This window comes from Malus sylvestris, chromosome 7 (genome assembly GCF_916048215.2).
Source record: "Malus sylvestris chromosome 7, drMalSylv7.2, whole genome shotgun sequence".
Taxonomy (NCBI): domain Eukaryota; kingdom Viridiplantae; phylum Streptophyta; class Magnoliopsida; order Rosales; family Rosaceae; genus Malus; species Malus sylvestris.
The window spans coordinates 27,007,868-27,026,417 of NC_062266.1; the positions used below are offsets into that span (position 1 = coordinate 27,007,868).

General features: G+C 39.0%; 3 protein-coding genes and 2 pseudogenes across 7 annotated transcripts; 4 read left to right on the forward strand and 1 right to left on the reverse strand.

The window, feature by feature from the left end:
- The window catches only part of LOC126629379 (actin-depolymerizing factor 1-like), a 69,254-nt pseudogene that overhangs the window by 30,853 nt on the left and 19,851 nt on the right, over positions 1-18,550 (reverse strand).
- Positions 571-2,337, forward strand: LOC126629380 (40S ribosomal protein S15a-1). 2 transcript variants are annotated; one of them, XM_050299410.1, is made up of 4 exons: positions 571-714; positions 1,276-1,416; positions 1,530-1,690; positions 2,055-2,337. In XM_050299410.1, the coding sequence occupies exons 2-4, from the start codon at positions 1,284-1,286 to the stop codon at positions 2,151-2,153; spliced, it is 393 nt and encodes a 130-aa protein (XP_050155367.1). In that variant the 5' UTR covers positions 571-714; positions 1,276-1,283; the 3' UTR covers positions 2,154-2,337. The 2 variants fall into 2 exon arrangements, with proteins under 2 accessions (XP_050155367.1, XP_050155366.1); XM_050299409.1 differs by having other exon boundaries at positions 583-714; positions 1,271-1,416.
- Positions 4,522-7,697, forward strand: LOC126629375 (ras-related protein RABE1a-like). The gene is made up of 9 exons (XM_050299406.1): positions 4,522-4,677; positions 4,781-4,906; positions 5,768-5,840; positions 6,059-6,159; positions 6,308-6,373; positions 6,683-6,780; positions 6,988-7,050; positions 7,131-7,226; positions 7,316-7,697. The coding sequence occupies exons 2-9, from the start codon at positions 4,831-4,833 to the stop codon at positions 7,388-7,390; spliced, it is 648 nt and encodes a 215-aa protein (XP_050155363.1). The 5' UTR covers positions 4,522-4,677; positions 4,781-4,830; the 3' UTR covers positions 7,391-7,697.
- LOC126629368 (uncharacterized) lies at positions 9,193-15,068 on the forward strand. 4 transcript variants are annotated; one of them, XM_050299394.1, is made up of 9 exons: positions 9,193-9,503; positions 9,705-11,391; positions 11,588-11,814; positions 11,902-12,234; positions 12,746-12,992; positions 13,117-13,245; positions 13,327-13,542; positions 13,724-13,847; positions 14,342-15,068. In XM_050299394.1, the coding sequence occupies exons 2-9, from the start codon at positions 9,847-9,849 to the stop codon at positions 14,554-14,556; spliced, it is 3,036 nt and encodes a 1,011-aa protein (XP_050155351.1). In that variant the 5' UTR covers positions 9,193-9,503; positions 9,705-9,846; the 3' UTR covers positions 14,557-15,068. The 4 variants fall into 4 exon arrangements, with proteins under 4 accessions (XP_050155351.1, XP_050155349.1, XP_050155353.1 ...); XM_050299392.1 differs by having other exon boundaries at positions 9,193-9,499; XM_050299396.1 differs by having other exon boundaries at positions 9,193-9,499; positions 9,730-11,391.
- LOC126630239 (uncharacterized) lies at positions 14,684-17,271 on the forward strand (annotated as a pseudogene).

Consider the following 18,550-nt stretch of genomic DNA (forward strand, 5'->3'; position numbering starts at 1 on the left):
CTTGGAGTTGACCTCTGGACAAGCATGTCATTGGAGCTCCGTGCCAGAAAGTTGTTAAGATATTCGCTTGTCTCTTCTTGTCGGTAGACAATCTAGGGCTACGAGCAGTCATTGATGGCAACTGTCTTCATTCTTGCGGTCGTGTTCAATCATCTGGATTTCTTGGACTGGCTTGCATGCCCATTGTTTGAATCGTCTCATCCTTTAGTGGGTTCTCTCTAGGCCCATCTATTTGGCCCCAAAACAACTATATATAATTTTACTGGATCTAAAATGACCATGCGTTAACAATTATCACATAAAATGTATTGTAAAAAATGAACCCCTGAATGAAGATCAAATCAACTAAAAACTGAACGATTATCAAATGGATCACCACATCAAACCATGATTGTCATAAAAAACCATAATGAACATACTTTTCAAATGCCAAATTTGGTGGGAGGGCTTTTAGTTTGGGCTGCAAAATTCCGGGCCCAACTTTCAATGTTTCAGGTCCGATACATGAGGATAGTGGGCTTACAAACGAACTCGATCGAAACAAAACCACATCGCACTGGACCCAATTAGGGTCCGAAAGGGCAATTCAGTCAATCGAACCCTCATTCCCACCGAGTATTAATTGCCCGGATTCCACCTGACTCGCTCCCTCTTAAGCCCTACAAACCCTAGCTCTCTCGGAGGCGCCTCTGCAGATACTGCGCATCTCTTCTGGTACGTGATTTTTCAGTCCGAAACTTGATAATATCCATCATTTTGTGAAATTATTGCGGTTAGGGTTTACTTTTCGTCTCTTATTTGTTCAAGTTTAGTCCTTTTTAATTGTTCTTTAATTATTTTTGAGGTTGATTTCGGCAACTGGATCTGTTGGATCTTGCTTTTGTTAATTTGATTTCGAATATGTTTTGTTTTGGTGTGTTTAGATTGAAATGTTGTTAATTTTTTTGCCTAAGTAGGTCAAATGTTTGTTTTTTGCTTGATTATTGTGGGCAATTTGTGGGAATAAATATTTTTGGAATTGGGTTTAAGAAATTAGGGATTTTGAGCAAACTGTGATAATATATGAATGTAGATTGATATGTTTGATCGAGCTAGAAATGGGAAAAGGTATCGAACTACCGTCGTGGGTTTTTATTTGCTTTTATAACAAAATGCTTAGAGCGTAAGATTTGACAAGCGACTAGTTTTTGTATTATGTTTTTGTTTGGCGCATTTGAGCTTATTTACTTGAGTGCAATATCATGAACTTATTGGATAATCTTTTCTGAAGTGCAGAAGCGACAATGGTGAGAGTTAGCGTTTTGAATGATGCTCTTAAGAGCATGTACAATGCTGAGAAAAGGGGCAAGCGCCAGGTCATGATCAGACCATCATCCAAGGTCATCATCAAGTTTCTTTTGGTGATGCAAAAGCATGGTACGTATCCATCAATTGATTACTCAAATGCCACATTTTTATCGTTTTCAGTTACTCTGTGAGTTTATATTTTTCTGGATATGGATATTAATGTTCTTGGTTTTGGTCTGTAGGATACATTGGTGAGTTTGAGTATGTTGATGATCACAGGGCTGGTAAAATTGTGGTCGAGCTGAATGGAAGGCTTAACAAGTGTGGGGTTATTAGCCCTCGTTTTGATGTTGGTGTTAAGGAGATTGAAGGATGGACTGCCAGGTTGCTTCCTTCTAGACAGGTTAGCCCATTGTTATCAGTTTGCTATTTCAAGCCTAGAAACAGGACATATGTCTTAGTTGATTCTTCTGAGGAAACATGCATAGTTTAGATTCTGTAGCTCGTCTATATTTGGAAGAAAAAAAAATATTAAAATGTTATGTGCAAGATAATACATGGTTGATCATGTCAATGGTGATTGCCTTAGTTTTTCCAGTCGGCTCCTGTTGTTATCAAACATTAAGCTTTCCTGTAATGTGCTTCACATACCATTAATCTAGACCTTTTGTGTTGATTGAACTTTTAATTCTGGTTTTCATTGAATGTTCCGCATTGTGTAGATTTCTTATACATTTAAGCTTACGAATTTGTGGTTGACCTTGCAGTTTGGATACATTGTGCTGACAACATCTGCTGGCATTATGGACCATGAGGAGGCTAGGAGAAAGAATGTCGGTGGTAAAGTGCTTGGTTTCTTTTACTAGGCCAAGGTTTATTTAAAGAATGAGATTTGAGTTTTCCTGCTTCTGAGGAGCTTTTGGGTGTACTTTTGAACATCGTAGGATACGTCTATGCTTCAATTTGTGTTTGTTTTGGATGCTGATAGAGGTTACTCAAACGTTATTCGTTTACTTTATCTTTAAGCTATTGGTGTTTATTTATCCATAATGCATCTGGTGCTGCCTCGGTCTCCAAGTTATCTACTGCAATCCAAATTTTTGGCTTCGATCAATGAATACTTCTGAATGGTTTGTTCTTGTCTGACTATGGACTAGTGAAAGTCGATTTTGAACTTGACATGGTTCTGAAAATGTAACTTGAGCTTGCAGTTGCACATGTTGTTCCTAAACAGATGTCTGTTGGCCAGGAATCTTTGACTTAAGTGCGGTTCGATTGTATGTATGTCATTTTTTTCATGCTGCCGTCTAGTCCCCTGCCTCGATTCACTTGAGGAAAAAGATAGGAAGACTGTAGTAGTGAAACCTGGACAGGGAAGTTGAATATCCGACCCGTTTCTCTATCTGGTTTTCTTGTATGGCCCCATGTTGAGCGTCCCCGTTTAGGGAGCTGTCAATTTTTTCTCTTGGATCCGTTGTCGGATTTATTTCTTTATCATTGGTACATTTATTGATCATTGGATTAGTTTTTATTTTTTATAAGTACATTAATATTTTTAAACTAGGGGGAGCGGGAGTTTGGTCAAGCCACGCAATTGGCAGCCTAATTTGATATCTAATTCATCATTTACGAAATTTGAACTTAAGATATCTTATTTCCAAGCGAAGAGGAATACCATTAGATCGTAGTATTTAGAAGTCAAGATTATAGATCCTTTAGGTTAACTTCTTAAGTCTCTATGCTTGTTTCTTTTCGGATAAAACCAAATTCAAATAGACGCTCAACCATAAGAAGTACGAACAAGTCTGAAGTGACTAAGGAGAACATAATCTGACGTTCTCATTTTTCTTTAAAAAGAGAATCACCAAAACCATACAAATGGATTCGTACGTGCTTCTATGGTCCACATGGATCTACTAAATATCCCACGATAAAAATCATGCATGGCTAATGACGTAATGCGAATGGAATTGTTACTAGCGCTTTAGAATATTTGTCGTGCTCTTCACTTTATTTTTTTAGATACATGGATGAAGTGCAGAATAACTCTGAATATTCACTGAAAAAAGAGAAAAATGAGATGTATGAGAACACGAGAATACACATAAACCAGCAGGGGTTTTATTAGGAGAGAATAATGCCAATACTGAAGGACTCTCCCACCTTGACCTAGCAGTAGTGGAAGTGGCGGTGACAAAAGTAGTACTGGGTTTTGAAGCATAATATATTAAAGTTAACAACACAAAGAGAAAAGAGACTGCCAAAGATCTGTAATTGCCCTAGTCACCATCAAAGCCAACCTACGTGGCTTTCAAATTTCAATTAGTTTCTTCGTCATCGTCCTCTGCATCATCGTCTTTGTTGGTAGTAGCAGCAATATGATCACCACCAACTCGACCGCCACCAAAGGTATCTCCGCCGCCACTCTCAACTTCCATTGGCAACGAGCGTCGAGGACGAAGAAGCGGATAGGATGATGCAGAAGCAAGAAGATGGATGATGATGATGATGATGCTCAAGAGCTCTTCATGTTCGAAAGGTGATGGGCGTGTCATGACGTTTTGTAGGGGAAGGGAAGGTGGGTAGAGTATCTTCTCAGGAATCAGGATATGCTCCAACCCCAACTTTTTGCGTTCCATTCCATTTGCCTTTTTCCTTACTTTCCAAATATTTTTTCATTTTTTTTAGTTGGCCTAAACTTCAAATATATGCAATCACTTGCAAATGTGTGTAAAGTTTCCTTTATCTCTCTTTTATTATCGTACTAAAAATAAGGAGATGTTGAAATGCCTCTGTAAGTTTTTCCAACTTCCGGAATGGATGAATAACCATGATTTGCCACTAGTTATCATTCTTTTTGAAAAAAAGAAGAAGACCAAGTTCATTACTTTTTAAAATATATTTTAATAAGAAAATTATTATTGATACTCCAGAAATCTCATTTTGCACTTCAAACTTTTTATAATTAGAAAAAAAATACACTTATGAGAAGTGTAGAGTAAAATTTTTAAAGTGTTATACAGTTTCCTTTAATAAAATATATAAAAAAAAAATCAATTGTCAGTTGCCACACGTGTACGAGTGGGACAAGAAGTTAGTATATTGTAATCTGTGTTGGTAGGGTATCTTTCGGCTTTCAGAGGTTTTTAGGCCCAAACTATCTTGGGCTTTAAGGGCCTAACAAAGAATTATACAGAAGAAAAACCGGGAAAATATTCTGCGAAGGCGGGTGTAGGGAGATACGGTGCGTTCTCATACAGTAGAGAGAGTGACCCACGTATTATACAGACTGCCCAAAAACTCGAATTCCAGAAACCCGACGTCGCCTCCCAAATTCATTGGATCGTTTTCACGTCGCCGACGACCGCCCGCTACAAGCTTCTTTGAAAGGTTTCTCTCTCATCTCTCTCTCTCGCTGCGGTCTCCTGCGGTCTCCTGCAGTTTCTTATATTTTGATTTTTGTTGATTTTTTGGTTTGGAATTTGGGTTGCAGAGAGTGGTTTCGATTTGGAATTTGGGGTCGGTGAGAGAATCAATCAATTCATGGCTACTTTGCAACCGACGAGGGCTCGGGCGGATCACGATTATCTCATCAAGCTTCTCCTCATTGGCGACAGTGGTTAGTCGTCGTTTATCCTTCTCTGTTTGGTTCCTGAGAAAATTTTGGAATTGAGAATTGGAAGTTGGACATTCTCAGAACTAACGTGTTTTTCCTTTACTTTGGTATTTCTGGTGGCCAATGTGCTTTGCTTTTCATCCGAGTGAACAATTTTTTTCAATAAAAAAAGATAAAATCGTTATTTATGAACGTTTTTTTTGTTACAAAATAGTGGGTGTAGGGTAATATTTAGTTATGACAAGTTTTAAATTTTGAATGTGTGCAGTTTTTGGTAAATTTAGTGTTTAGGGACCTGTATGTGAGTGTAATTAGATGGGTTTGTTTGAAAGATTCAGTTTTGGGTTTGATGGAAGACGAGGAGAGTGAGTATAATCATATTTGTACGAATTTGTTTTATGTATCGAAAATGCGATGAGTAATATCTAACTCTTATGTGACTCAATATGCATCACAATATATGCTTGATAAAAAATAACTAGAGAGTGATCACAATTATGAAAAATTACCTTATGCGCATTGGACTGTCTTGTAGGCGTTGAAGAGCATTCAACCTCTTACCGTAATATTTGATATCAATTATTGGATAAAGGTCAAATACGAGCTCTGATGGGGCTCGTTGTTTTGGCGTCAGTTGAGATTATTGCTTTGGAGGATACGTTTTGAAATTGCGTTGAGATGGATAAGAATTTTTAGGATTTTTTTTTGTTTGGATGGTATCCTGGATCTTGTGCATTCCAAATGGTCTAATTGTGAACTATCAGGGATCTGGTGCTTTCATCTCTTTTTTTGAGAGATTTTCTTAGCTTCGGTTATCAACTTTTTGGTTCTAAAATGTTAAACATTTCTGCTGTAATTTTCCAGGTGTTGGCAAGAGTTGTCTGCTTTTGCGTTTCTCTGATGGCTCCTTTACAACAAGTTTTATCACCACTATTGGGTTTGTATTCGTAGAAACTGTTTCGATTTTTGTATCTGGAAACTTTTAGCAAGCGAACAAGTTTTATGAACCCATATATTAAGTCGGTTAGGACATGGTCATTAACTACTGCTTAAAGCTGCTGTAGAAATATGGCATAATGAACTATTACATTAAGTGTGTTTTTTTAGTAGATTTATCTTTGTTTAGCATCTCTTAGATGGTCCTTTTGGTGACAGGATTGATTTCAAGATAAGAACAATCGAGCTTGATGGCAAACGGATTAAATTGCAAATCTGGGATACGGCTGGTCAAGAACGATTTCGAACAATTACAACAGGTTTTTGTTTGAGATTTTACAAATAGATAATTTGAAATAGGAAAAGGGCAGGGGTTCCTTTCTTAGAGATAATTTTGATATTCTTGAATTATGTCCTTTGTTATTGTTATTCAGGAGTTTCCTTACGTATCTATGTTATGCTCTGCAGCTTACTATCGAGGAGCCATGGGTATTTTGTTGGTGTATGATGTTACTGATGAGTCATCTTTCAACAGTAACCTCTTGTTTTCCCTTTACTCTCAGTATATGAATTTTTTGATGGCATGCTGATTTTAAAGTCATTTTGCTTGCTTATTTTTGTTATATTAAATCCAAATTTCGAGGAATTGGGATATAGACATTTTAACCATGTGGTTTATTTTGGGTGTGCTTACACTGGTGTAGTTCCTTCAGTTTGACCGTTCATTCTAATTTCATTGAGGTGGTGGATGGTTGAAACCGTCGGCGGCACTTTTTCCATCGCCGTATATAAGTTTTATGTTCAATCTAACCCTTGTTAGGGTAATTGTCTATTCATGTGCAGACATTAGAAACTGGATTCGCAACATTGAGCAGCATGCTTCTGTCAATGTCAACAAGATTCTGGTGGGGAACAAAGCTGATATGGATGAAAGCCAAAGGGTGTGTAATTTGTACATTTTCACTTGCAGGAAATGCTCTCCTTTTCTAACCTGGTGAAAGAGTGAGATGTGAATGTAATGAGTTTTAGAATCCTATTGGGATCAACATGACTGTGCTAAATTTGCACGCCCTATACCTAATCGTTTATTTTGCATGTGTTTGTGTGTGCGGACATGCCCAAGCTTTAATAATTATCTTTTTTTTTAGGCTGTGCCGACGTCTAGGGGTCAAGCTCTTGCTGACGAGTATGGTATCAAGTTCTTTGAGACTGTAAGTAGTAATATGCCTTTGGTATTTTCACTGCATAAGCAATTTCGTTCTTTTCATAATGAAAAGAAAATGTTCTGCAGAGTGCAAAGACGAACCTGAACGTGGAGGAGGTCTTCTTTTCTATAGCCAGGGATATTAAACAGAGACTTGCAGAATCTGATGCCAGGGGCACTGAGGTATTTTCATGCTCTCAGAAGTGGGAATCCTTTTCTTTCCCCAACTCCTCTCAAATGTTGATGAACTCGTTTTGTTTCGATGGTTTCAGCCTCAGACACTTAGGATTAACGAACCAGACAGAGCCGATGGTCAAGCTGCACAACAGTCATCTTGCTGTGGTTAGTAGAACAAGAGAAGGTTCTGTTGGTCGTACTGATGTGGATTTGAGGCAAACCTTGATAACTCCATAGTCGCCTCTCTTAGATCTCTCAACTACCAGCATTAGTAGTAAAAGTAGTTTATTTTTTTCCCTTCGTAATTCTAAAATTTACAATGACACTTCTGCCTTCCATCGTCTTTCGGGTCTAAGGGGCTTCTGCTTGTCATTTCCTCTGATGTAGATAGATAATCAGGTTCGAGCTTCTTGTCAAGAGAGGTTTAAAGTTCAAACAATGCCAATTACCTTTCTGCAGTAAACCCATCATTTGTCATTGTTTCTCCACATTCTTTATGACATATACCGATACCGATTAGACGATTAAAGAACCGATCAAACGCCCAGGAAACTTTTCACAATTTATATAGTAACCCGGATTCGGATCTGGGGTGAGAGATCGGCTGATTTAGCAGGCTGCACACACAGGCAAAGTGACTTTTCTGGCAGCAGTGTCGAATGGTGCAGCTGCTTTGAGTGAGCAACACCCTGTAATTTGCTGCCAATCTGAAAGGAAGTAGGAATGAAGCATATGTAGGCGATGCCAAATTGGCCACGAATTTGGCATAGGTAGCCGGCCCAACCACTTGCTTCCGAGTTTGATTCTCATTTTCTGTAAATTAGAGTAGTTTAGATTTTTTATTTTTTTTTGCAAAATAAATAAGATGTAAATGCAGATCCGGCACATATGGAAGATAAAAAGCAACATTTTTTTTAGTACGACAATATATTTTACACTACGGGAAGCGGGTGTTGATGTTGTGAGCCTATAAAAAGGGGACTCATATATGGAATTGGTTCAATGTCACCGTAACATACTGATTCAATGATATATGTTACCTTTAAGTTGTGGTGAATTGACCTATGTCAGTTGCTCTCTTATAAAAAGATGCAATCTTCAAGCATTGGTGACGATTATAGGAAAACAAAATACAACTCTGATCACTTAGTAATACAGTTTAATGTTATTCCTCTTCACTTTAAGTGAGAGGTTTTAGGTCCAATTTTCACTAAAGCCAAATTTAAGCCGCATTATTACTAGCTCATTGTGAAGCTAAACCCAACCCATACTATCGTTTGTTAAAAAATAAAAATACAACTCTCATTTTTGTGTACTTCACAACATAAGAGATCTCCCCGTAGGGTCCTAAGTGAGCTTCTTATTCAAATTGAAAATTATTATTAGCACTCTAAAATTCGACTTTCATTCTGTCTCTTATAAATGTAAGGTAACTTAGAATATCATCTCGTTTAAAAAAAAAAAAAACTGTAAATAAGAAATAAGATTGGGCCTAGATCTGGATTGGGCCTCTCTCCCGGACCCCCCACCCACAATAAAAAAAACCCAAAACCCACTTTCCATATATCCCAAGTTAAGCTTCCATTTTCGGGCTCGTCACTTTCCCGTTAGCTATCTTTCAGTTCTATAGCTTTGGCGCCATGGCAGTTACAGCAAAAACTGCACTCGAAGTCACTGACATCATCACACTCGCTCTTCGAATTCGAACCTACTCCGATTCGATCCATGCATTCCATCCTCCCAGCTTTTCTTTTTTTCCCACCCAATCAGATTCCAGCAGCAGCAGATTTTGGCGATGCACGTCTTCCTCGAGACCCCGAGCTTCCTCGTTCTTCCTCACCGCCATGGATTCGATTCGGGGACGCAAATTCCTCTTCCCAATCTGAAGGCGTCGAGGCGGAAAGCAATCGGAGGACCTTCCAGAATTCTGATGGATATAGAACTCGTGAACAGTTAGCTGGCAAACTCTTTCTCTTTTTCTTCTCTCTAATTTTACAGTTTACTGATATATGTATGTATGTAAGTATGTATGTATGTGTGTATATGTGTGCTTTACAGATAACATTAATGTGTTTACATTTTTTTTAATTTAATTATAAATTTACGGTTTCCTACCATTTCAACCGTTGAGAGGAAAAATAGGAAGAGGATCAGGAAATAGTGGGGGAAAAAAGATAGGAATTTTAGTTATTTTTTTTGTTATAAAAATATGTGTTGAAATCCCACACGGACTCTCATTAACTGAACCAGAGTTTGGATAGGAGGAAGACACCTTCAACGTGGGTATTTCATTTCTTCTGATTTCTTCTATTTTTTGGTGAAAATTTTGAATTGTTTTCAATTTAATGGTTATATATCTGTCTGATCACTTTCTTTAATTAAGTTTATGCATTCATAATCTGGTGTGTATTATGAATGGATTAAGGTGTGATAATATGTATAATTATTTGATTGTTATTTAATATATATATATATTTTTTATAGATTTGAAAGGGGTTTTGATTCATAGGACTGAAGAGTGAAGACATACAGGATTATGATTGAGGTTTAACATTCCGGCTAGGGGAAGTAAATTTCTGTTAAATTTAGATAAAAGTTGTGTGATTGGTAGATTGGGTTGGTAGATATGGCGTGGTTTAGAGCAGTGTCTAGTGTGGCAAAGCTTGCCATTAGGAGAAATTTATCAAATTGTGGATCATATATGGCTAGGAGGCGGGTTCTTCCATCTCAAAATCGGGACTTTCACACCACATTATGTAAGGCTCAATCTGCCCCGATTCCACGCCCTGTACCCCTCTCTAGACTAAATGATAGTTTCTTGGATGGAACCAGTAGTGTTTATTTGGAGGGGCTTCAGAGGGATTGGGAAGCCGACCCAAATAGTGTTGATGAGTCCTGGGACAATTTCTTTAGGAATTTTGTAGGTCAGGCCTCTACCTCGCCCGGAGTTTCAGGCCAAACCATTCAAGAGAGTATGCGCTTGTTGTTGCTTGTGAGGGCATACCAGGTTAGTGGTCACATGAAAGCTCAGTTGGACCCTTTGGGTTTGGAAGAGAGAGATATCCCAGATGATTTGGACCCTGCTCTATATGGGTTCACAGAGGCTGATCTTGATAGGGAGTTCTTTTTAGGGGTCTGGAGGATGTCTGGGTTTTTGGCTGAGAACCGTCCCGTGCAGACCCTTAGGTCCATATTGACCCGGCTTGAGCAGGCTTATTGTGGGACCATTGGGTACGAGTATATGCACATTGCCGATCGTAATCGATGTAACTGGTTGAGAGACAAGATTGAGACTCCAACGCCAATGCAGTACAATAGGCAACGTCGTGAGGTTATTCTTGATAGACTTATGTGGAGTACACAGTTTGAGAACTTCTTGGCCACCAAGTGGAAAGCAGCTAAGAGGTTCGGGCTTGAAGGTGGAGAAACTCTTATTCCCGGCATGAAGGAGATGTTTGACAGGGCTGCTGATCTCGGGGTTGAGAGCATAGTTATTGGAATGCCTCACAGAGGGAGACTAAATGTATTGGGTAATGTGGTGCGGAAGCCTTTGCGTCAGATATTTAATGAATTCAGTGGTGGTACAAAGCCTGTGGATGAAGATGGGCTATACACTGGGACTGGTGATGTCAAGTATCACTTGGGAACCTCTTATGATAGACCCACTAGAGGTGGCAAGAGACTTCATTTATCTTTGGTTGCAAATCCAAGTCACTTGGAAGCTGTGGACCCTGTGGTTGTCGGAAAAACTAGAGCAAAGCAGTTTTATTCAAATGACGTGGACAGGACCAAGAATATGGGTGTCTTGATTCATGGAGATGGCAGCTTTGCTGGACAAGGTGTGGTGTACGAGACTCTGCATCTAAGCGCTCTTCCTAACTACACTACTGGTGGGACTATACACATTGTGGTGAATAACCAAGTTGCCTTCACAACTGACCCAATGTCTGGAAGATCTTCAGAGTATTGTACAGATGTCGCCAAAGCATTGAATGCTCCTATTTTCCATGTAAATGCTGATGACATGGAGGCAGTCGCTCATGTCTGCGAGCTTGCTGCTGAATGGCGCCAGACATTCCATTCTGATGTCGTGGTTGATTTAGTTTGCTATCGTCGATTTGGGCATAATGAGATGGATGAACCATCTTTCACGCAGCCGAAAATGTACAAGGTTAGACCTTTACATATTCATTAAGAATTCATATCCTTAATTGATCGAAAATAAATATATATATTTTTCTTGTGATAAATCTCTAAGTTGTTGTAGTTGATTGACTTCACTTGTGTTGTAAATATTGAATTATAGTGCAGCTATTGAGATGTGCAAAGCTGATCACTGAATTTTTTTACTTAATTGGGGGTTACAGGTTATTCGAAATCATCCCCCAGCTCTGACAATCTACCAGAACAAACTTCTAGAATCTGCACAAGTGACCAAAGAAGACATTGAAAGGATACAAAACAAGGTTAATTCAATTCTCAATGAAGAATTGTTGGCTAGCAAGGATTATGTTCCTCAAAAAAGAGACTGGCTTGCATCCCATTGGTCTGGATTTAAGTCACCTGAACAAATTTCTCGTATCCGGAATACTGGGTATAGCGCTGTTTTCTACCAGTTTCACCAGTTCTTTGCAAAATCTGATTTTATTCAATTTAATGAATTTTATATGCTCCTGTACAGGGTAAAACCAGAGATTTTGAAGAGTGTTGGCAAATCAGTCACAGCCCTTCCAGAAACTTTTAAGGCTCACAAAGGAGTAAAGAAGGTCTATGAACAACGCGCACAAATGATTGAGACTGGTGAAGGAATTGATTGGGCAGTTGCAGAAGCACTTGCCTTTGCTACATTAATTGTAGAAGGTAACCATGTTCGACTGAGTGGTCAGGATGTTGAAAGAGGTACATTTAGTCATCGTCATTCTGTAGTTCACGACCAGGAAACTGGAGAAAAGTATTGCCCTCTTGACAATATTATGGCGGACCAAGATGAGGAACTGTTTACAGTTAGCAACAGGTAATGTGATTACTTTATAGTTTTCCCTTTCATTATTATTTGGTTTGATTTTGTCCCATTTCTCGAGTTCCCCCCTCCCCCCCCCTTAATGTAGTGATCCAGAACTTTTTGTAAGATTTATTAGCAGTCCCTTGTATACTATAATTAAGGACGTGTTTAGCCACGAGTCTGACAGACCCTCTCCAGTAGCTATTTCATGCACGACATTCCATTTAATATCCATTTTGAATTCATTACACCATAAGATACTTCTCTCATCTGTGAATGCATTCCACGTCTTTTGATTCCTTGAAACTTGATTTTCCATGGTGTACCAAATCAGCTTTCCCATTTTGTTTTTGATCCTAGCATATATACCTCCCAATAAACTACATCTGTACACCGTCTTAAAGATTGTAGGACTGCCAGATACCACCATATGACTCATGAGACGATGAATAGTACTCTGTTAAATTGCAATTTTAATACTTAGTTTGTCTTTACCACAAGTTAATTGTGCTTTTATGTGCAGTTCACTCTCGGAGTTTGGTGTTCTTGGATTTGAATTGGGTTACTCGATGGAAAGTCCAAACTCATTAGTAATCTGGGAAGCTCAGTTTGGTGATTTTTCCAATGGAGCTCAAGTTATATTTGATCAGTTTTTGAGTGGTGGGGAGTCCAAGTGGCTTCGTCAAACCGGGCTTGTTGTGTTGCTTCCTCATGGTTACATGGGCCAGGGCCCTGAACATTCTAGTGCACGACTGGAACGATTTCTTCAGGTATTCCTTTGTCAAATATGGTTAATCCCTTCCTTCCCCTCCCTCTTCTTCCCCTTTCCCATAGACAGCAGTATAATCTGGCATGGATCCCCATCTAATGCAAAGTTTTCTAATTTTATGACAGATGAGTGATGACAATCCCTTTGTCATACCTGAGATGGATTCCACACATCGGAAGCAAATTCAGGAATGCAATTGGCAGGTTGTGAATTTGACAACTCCTGCAAACTACTTCCATGTTCTGCGTCGTCAGGCGAGTGAAACTATTTTGTTCTTCAATATTTTGTAGTATTGTGGAAGTTTCTATATGTTCTAACCTTGTCTCATTTCTCAGATACACAGGGAATTCCGCAAGCCTCTTATTGTGATGGCTCCTAAAAACCTTCTACGGCACAAGGACTGCAAATCAAATTTATCCGAGTTCGATGATGTGCAAGGCCACCCAGGTTTTGACAAGCAGGGGACCAGATTTAAGCGCCTCATCAAGGACCAGAATCACCACTCTGATCTTGAGGAGGGTATTAGACGGCTGGTTCTATGCTCCGGCAAGGTATAGTTTTACCAGTAAAGTAATCTTTTGTCTTCGATTCAGTAGAGCTTGGAGTATGAAAAGCGAAATCTGGCAGAAATAGATCATATAATTCTGTGTTGACTTGTAGATAAATAATGACTTATTACCTGAACCAAGGGACAAAAGTTAATTCTATCTTCTGCCCTGTATTCTCTTGCAGCTTTATTATGAACTTGATGGAGAGCGAATAAAGGTTGGAGCAAAGGATGTTGCGATTTGTAGAGTGGAACAGCTTTGCCCCTTCCCTTACGACCTCATCCAGCGAGAGCTGAAACGATATCCAAGTATGTACCTTGAACTTTTCCTTTGAAAAGCAAGTACTGTACAATATGATTAATGGAGATGCCCAAGCTTGCTCTCTTCCCATTTGTCAAGATACTAGCCTGTTTCCTAAGATATATTATTTTATAGGGTTTATGAAAATTGGATTCCTTTATTGTGTCCTAATACTTAGATCATTAATGTCAGAGGCATAAAAAAATTTCAATCATTCTAAACTAACTCCTCTGTAGAATATGAAGTGTGGTCATATTGTCATGTGAGTCCACCTGCTACTTGGTGAAAGGGGTTTAGCTTTTCAGGTCATCTTATGATTGAAGAATGTTTTTGGAGATATATGAAACATCAACACATACTAGTGGGAAATGTTGAAAAGATCATATAGTACTAGCTGTGGCTTTGTGAAATCCGGTGATACGGTTTTTATTGTTTTCTGTTCTGGGGGGATCAATTTTGCTGACATCGTGAGGTTGATACACTTGTTATTTGGTTCTTTCAGATGCTGAGATAGTTTGGTGTCAGGAAGAGCCGATGAACATGGGTGCGTACAGCTACATTGCACCCCGCCTTAGTGCCGCCATGAAGTCCCTGGGCAGAGGAACTATTGACGATGTCAAATACATTGGCCGTGATCCATCAGCTGCCACAGCCACTGGTTTTTCTCAGGTTCATGATATGGAACAAAACAAGATTTTACAGAAAGCGATGCAGTAGGAGCCAAATGAGTCTCACAACTGAATCCCGTCGTGCTTGTTGATCCTCATATAACACTGTCTGAAATCTCCTTTCCTGATTTTTTTGTTGATCCAAATTTTAATAAAAGATCGAACGTATATCAAATATGCCTCCTGTATGTGAGGGCTGATGCACACCACAGGTTATGCTTCACAAATCTCTCTTCTTTTAGCAAACAGAGATCAGAAATAAGAACCTTTCCTTGGCGCAGATGTTTCAAAGTATCGAATGGAATGTACTTGCCTCGTTACATGTAAGTTGTCTTTCCTCCTTGCCCGCGAACTACATATATCATATATGTGCCAACTTCTAATTTGCAGTTAAGGAGAAATGACTCGCCTAATTGTAAGGAGCTTAGCAGTGCTGTATTAAATTATGCAACTACTTTGAGACCACCAAGGCTCTTTGAAATTCAACCAAACAAGAATATATCTTGCTGGCCAAAACAATGGTCAGCCTATATTTATCGCAAATTGATTTTCGCACTCTTACTTTGTTGTATTGCACCTCTTTATTTGTTTTTACATCTTGATTCTTTATTTCTCATTTCATCAAAATTTACATACAACGAGTTTACTATTACTACGTCATCTCAATTCAATAATACAATGTTATGAGTAAGATTTTCCTCTTCCTCGTGATCACCGTAAACCCTAAATCCTAGGGTTAGGCCAGATTTGGACCTCTACCCGACCCACCCACAATCAGGTAGAGTAGACCTCTACTCGACAGGGAGTTCTTTTTGGGGGTCTGGAGGATGGCTGGGTTTTTGTCTGAGAACCGTCCTGTGCGACCCTTAGGTCCATTTTGACCCGGCTTGAGCAGGCTTACTGTGGGACCATTGGGTATGAATATATGCACATTGCAGATCGTGAGAGATGTAACTGGTTAAGAGACAAGATTGAGACTCCTACGCCCATGCAATACAATAGGCAGCGCCGTGAGGTTATTCTTGATAGGCTTATTTGGAGTACACAGTTTGAGAACTTCTTGGCTACTAAGTGGACAACAGCAAAGAGGTTCGGACTTGAAGGTGGAGAAACTCTTATTCCTGGCATGAAGGTGATGTTTGATAGGGCTGCTGATCTCGGGGTTGAGAGCATAGTAATTGGAATGCCCCACAGAGGCAGACTGAATGTATTGGGTAATGTGGTGCGGAAGCCTTTGCGTCAGATATTTAGTGAATTCAGTGGTGGCACAAAGCCTGTGGATGAAGTGGGGCTTTACACTGGGACTGGTGATGTAAAGTATCATTTGGGAACCTCTTATGATCGACCCACAAGAGGTGGGAAGAGAATTCATTTATTTGGTTGCAAATCCAAGTCACTTGAAGCTGTGGACCCTGTGGTTGTCGGAAAAACTAGAGCAAAGCAGTATTATTCAAATGATGTGGACAGGACCAAGAATATGGGCATTTTGATTCATGGAGACGGTAGCTTTGCTGGACAAGGTGTGGTCTATGAGACTCTGCATTTAAGTGCTCTTCCGAACTATACCACTGGTGGGACTATACAGATTGTGGTGAACAACCAAGTTGCCTTCACAACTGACCCAATGTCGGGAAGATCTTCCCAGTATTGTACTGATGTTGCCAAAGCATTGAATGCCCCTATTTTCCATGTAAATGGTGATGACATGGAGGCAGTCGTTCATGTCTGTGAGCTTGCCGCTGAATGGTGGCAGACCTTCCATTCTGATGTTGTGGTGGATTTAGTGTGCTATCGTCGATTTGGGCATAATGAGATTGACGAACCATCTTTCACACAGCCCAAAATGTACAAGGTTAGACCTTGTTTCTAGTTAATTAATATTTTTATTTTGTTCATTTATTGAAGAAATTTGTGTCTTTTTCTCATGATAAGTCTCAAAGTTCTTTCTTTATTGTGTCCTGCATTATTATAAAGTGCAGCTATTGAGATGTGCAAAGCCGACTCCTGATTTTTCTACCAAATACTGGGTACACAGGTTATTCGGAATCATCCCTCAGCTCTAACAATCTACCAGAACAAACTTCTAGAGTCTGGACAAGTGACCAAAGAAGACATTGAAGGGATACAAAACAGGGTTAATTCAATTCTCAATGAAGAGTTCTTGTCTAGCAAGGATTATGTTCATCAAAGAAGGGACTGGTTTCATCTCATTGGTCTGGATTCAAGTCACCTGAGCAGATTTCTCGTATCCGGAATACTGGGTAAAACACTATCTTATATCAGTTTCATCTGTTATTCGCAATATCTGATTGTATTTTTTAATGAATTCTTTATGCTCCTGTGCAGGGTAAAACCAGAGATTTTGAAGAGTGTTGGCAAAGCTGTCACTGCCCTTCCAAACACTTTTAAACCTCCCAGAGCAGTAAAGAAGGTGTATGAACAACGTGGACAAATGATTGAGACCGGTGAAGGGATTGATTGGGCGGTTGCTGAAGCACTTGCCTTTGCTACACTACTAGTAGAAGGTAACCATGTTCGACTGAGTGGTCAGGATGTTGAAAGAGTTACATTTAGTCATCGGCATTCTGTTCTTCATGACCAGGAAACTGGGGAAAAGTATTGTCCTCTTGACCATATTACAGCTGGCCAAGATGAGGAAATGTTTAAAGTTAACAGATACCAATTTTCTTGCTTAAGAAACGTTTGGGTTATGTGGAATGCATGAAAGGGTTATTAGTCACACATAAATAACTACCTTGATCAATTTATTTTTCCTATGTACTCCTTTTGTAGATATCAAGTAGGTTATATTCTCTGCGGTTTTTTAGTTCTCTGCATCTGGTAAACTTTCTTCTCGTTCTGCAGTACACAGTTTTTGGTTCAATAATGACAATCGGAGGAGTGGTTGGTGGATTGGTAAATGGCAGGATAACGTATCTCATTGGTCGTAAACGTGCCTGTCAGCCTAGTGCAGATTTTGATTTATATTTTCTGGACTTTTTTCATTCTTTAATGATATCTGCATCTTCTTTTTGGATTGGTTCTTATTGTTGTTTTTTTTTTTCTTTCAAATTTGTATGTGTCAACTATACATGTGAGCTTGGGCATCAATAGAGTCTTGACTCTTGCTCCTCTTAGCTGATTCATTGACCAGTGATATCACCCACTCTAGGGTAGTTGAGGAAGTACTTTGGCTATGTTGATTTAACTTTTAGTTTTAGTTCTATGTGATTATGGTCTTTTGTTGGATAGCACAGAAATTCCTATTCTAGGATGGGTTGATTTTGCTTTTGGTCTTATGTCCTTGTGCATTTGGTCTTTTGGTGGATAGCTGAACATATTAAAATTTATTACATATCTATTCGAACTCCAATAAATAAATGTTATCAATTTACCTCTTGCATTCATTCTGTAAGTAAATATTATTCCTAGTTAGAAGATAAACTCTGAAAATTAGAACCAACACCTAGGTTTGAATACATAGGTTTTTTTTCTGTGTCTGAGTTATGACTTTATATATAATGATGGGTAAAACTATGATTTTCTTTATCCTTGTTACTACAAAGTTCTATAGAAAAAATGGAATTTCTATTTGTGTATCTTCTTTCAATCATAGATTAGTTAGAAGTTTAATTAGAAGTTAAGTAGTTTTTGTTGATGCACAAAACTGGAGGGGTCTTAGACCAATGTAAATCCAATCGTGAATCATGCAAACACCCAAGAACACAAAGATGTATCGTGGTTCATCCCAATGTTTAGGCTACATCCACATTGATGTTGATTGTATTTCTCCGTATGGATGTATGGGTTACAAGTGTGAAGGGAGAGTCCCCCAGAGAAAGAGAGAGTTTGAAAGAGTTTCTCTGTTTGTGAGCCTTGTGGCTTATGTATGTGAGGATGAGACATCAGGATTGTGAGGGTGAGAATGCCCTTTTATAGACTAAGGGCTCCTCTCCTTTTACATAAATCATGGGCTCAATGTCTGGAAGCCCAAGTAACGAGGCCCAATATAATATGGTACCAACAGTAGTCCTTAAAGTCTT

Coding starts and splice junctions, on each gene's coding strand:
- LOC126629380 (XM_050299410.1), top strand. CDS start 1,284: ATGGTGAGAGTTAGCGTTTTGAATGATGCTCTTAAGAGCATGTACAAT. Junction 1,417..1,529: donor TTTGGTGATGCAAAAGCATG/GTACGTATCCAT, acceptor TTTGGTCTGTAG/GATACATTGGTGAGTTTGAG. Junction 1,691..2,054: donor GGTTGCTTCCTTCTAGACAG/GTTAGCCCATTG, acceptor TTGACCTTGCAG/TTTGGATACATTGTGCTGAC.
- LOC126629368 (XM_050299394.1), top strand. CDS start 9,847: ATGGCGTGGTTTAGAGCAGTGTCTAGTGTGGCAAAGCTTGCCATTAGG. Junction 11,815..11,901: donor TCTCGTATCCGGAATACTGG/GTATAGCGCTGT, acceptor GCTCCTGTACAG/GGTAAAACCAGAGATTTTGA. Junction 12,235..12,745: donor CTGTTTACAGTTAGCAACAG/GTAATGTGATTA, acceptor TTTTATGTGCAG/TTCACTCTCGGAGTTTGGTG.
- LOC126629375 (XM_050299406.1), top strand. CDS start 4,831: ATGGCTACTTTGCAACCGACGAGGGCTCGGGCGGATCACGATTATCTC. Junction 4,907..5,767: donor TCTCCTCATTGGCGACAGTG/GTTAGTCGTCGT, acceptor GTAATTTTCCAG/GTGTTGGCAAGAGTTGTCTG. Junction 6,781..6,987: donor ATATGGATGAAAGCCAAAGG/GTGTGTAATTTG, acceptor CTTTTTTTTTAG/GCTGTGCCGACGTCTAGGGG.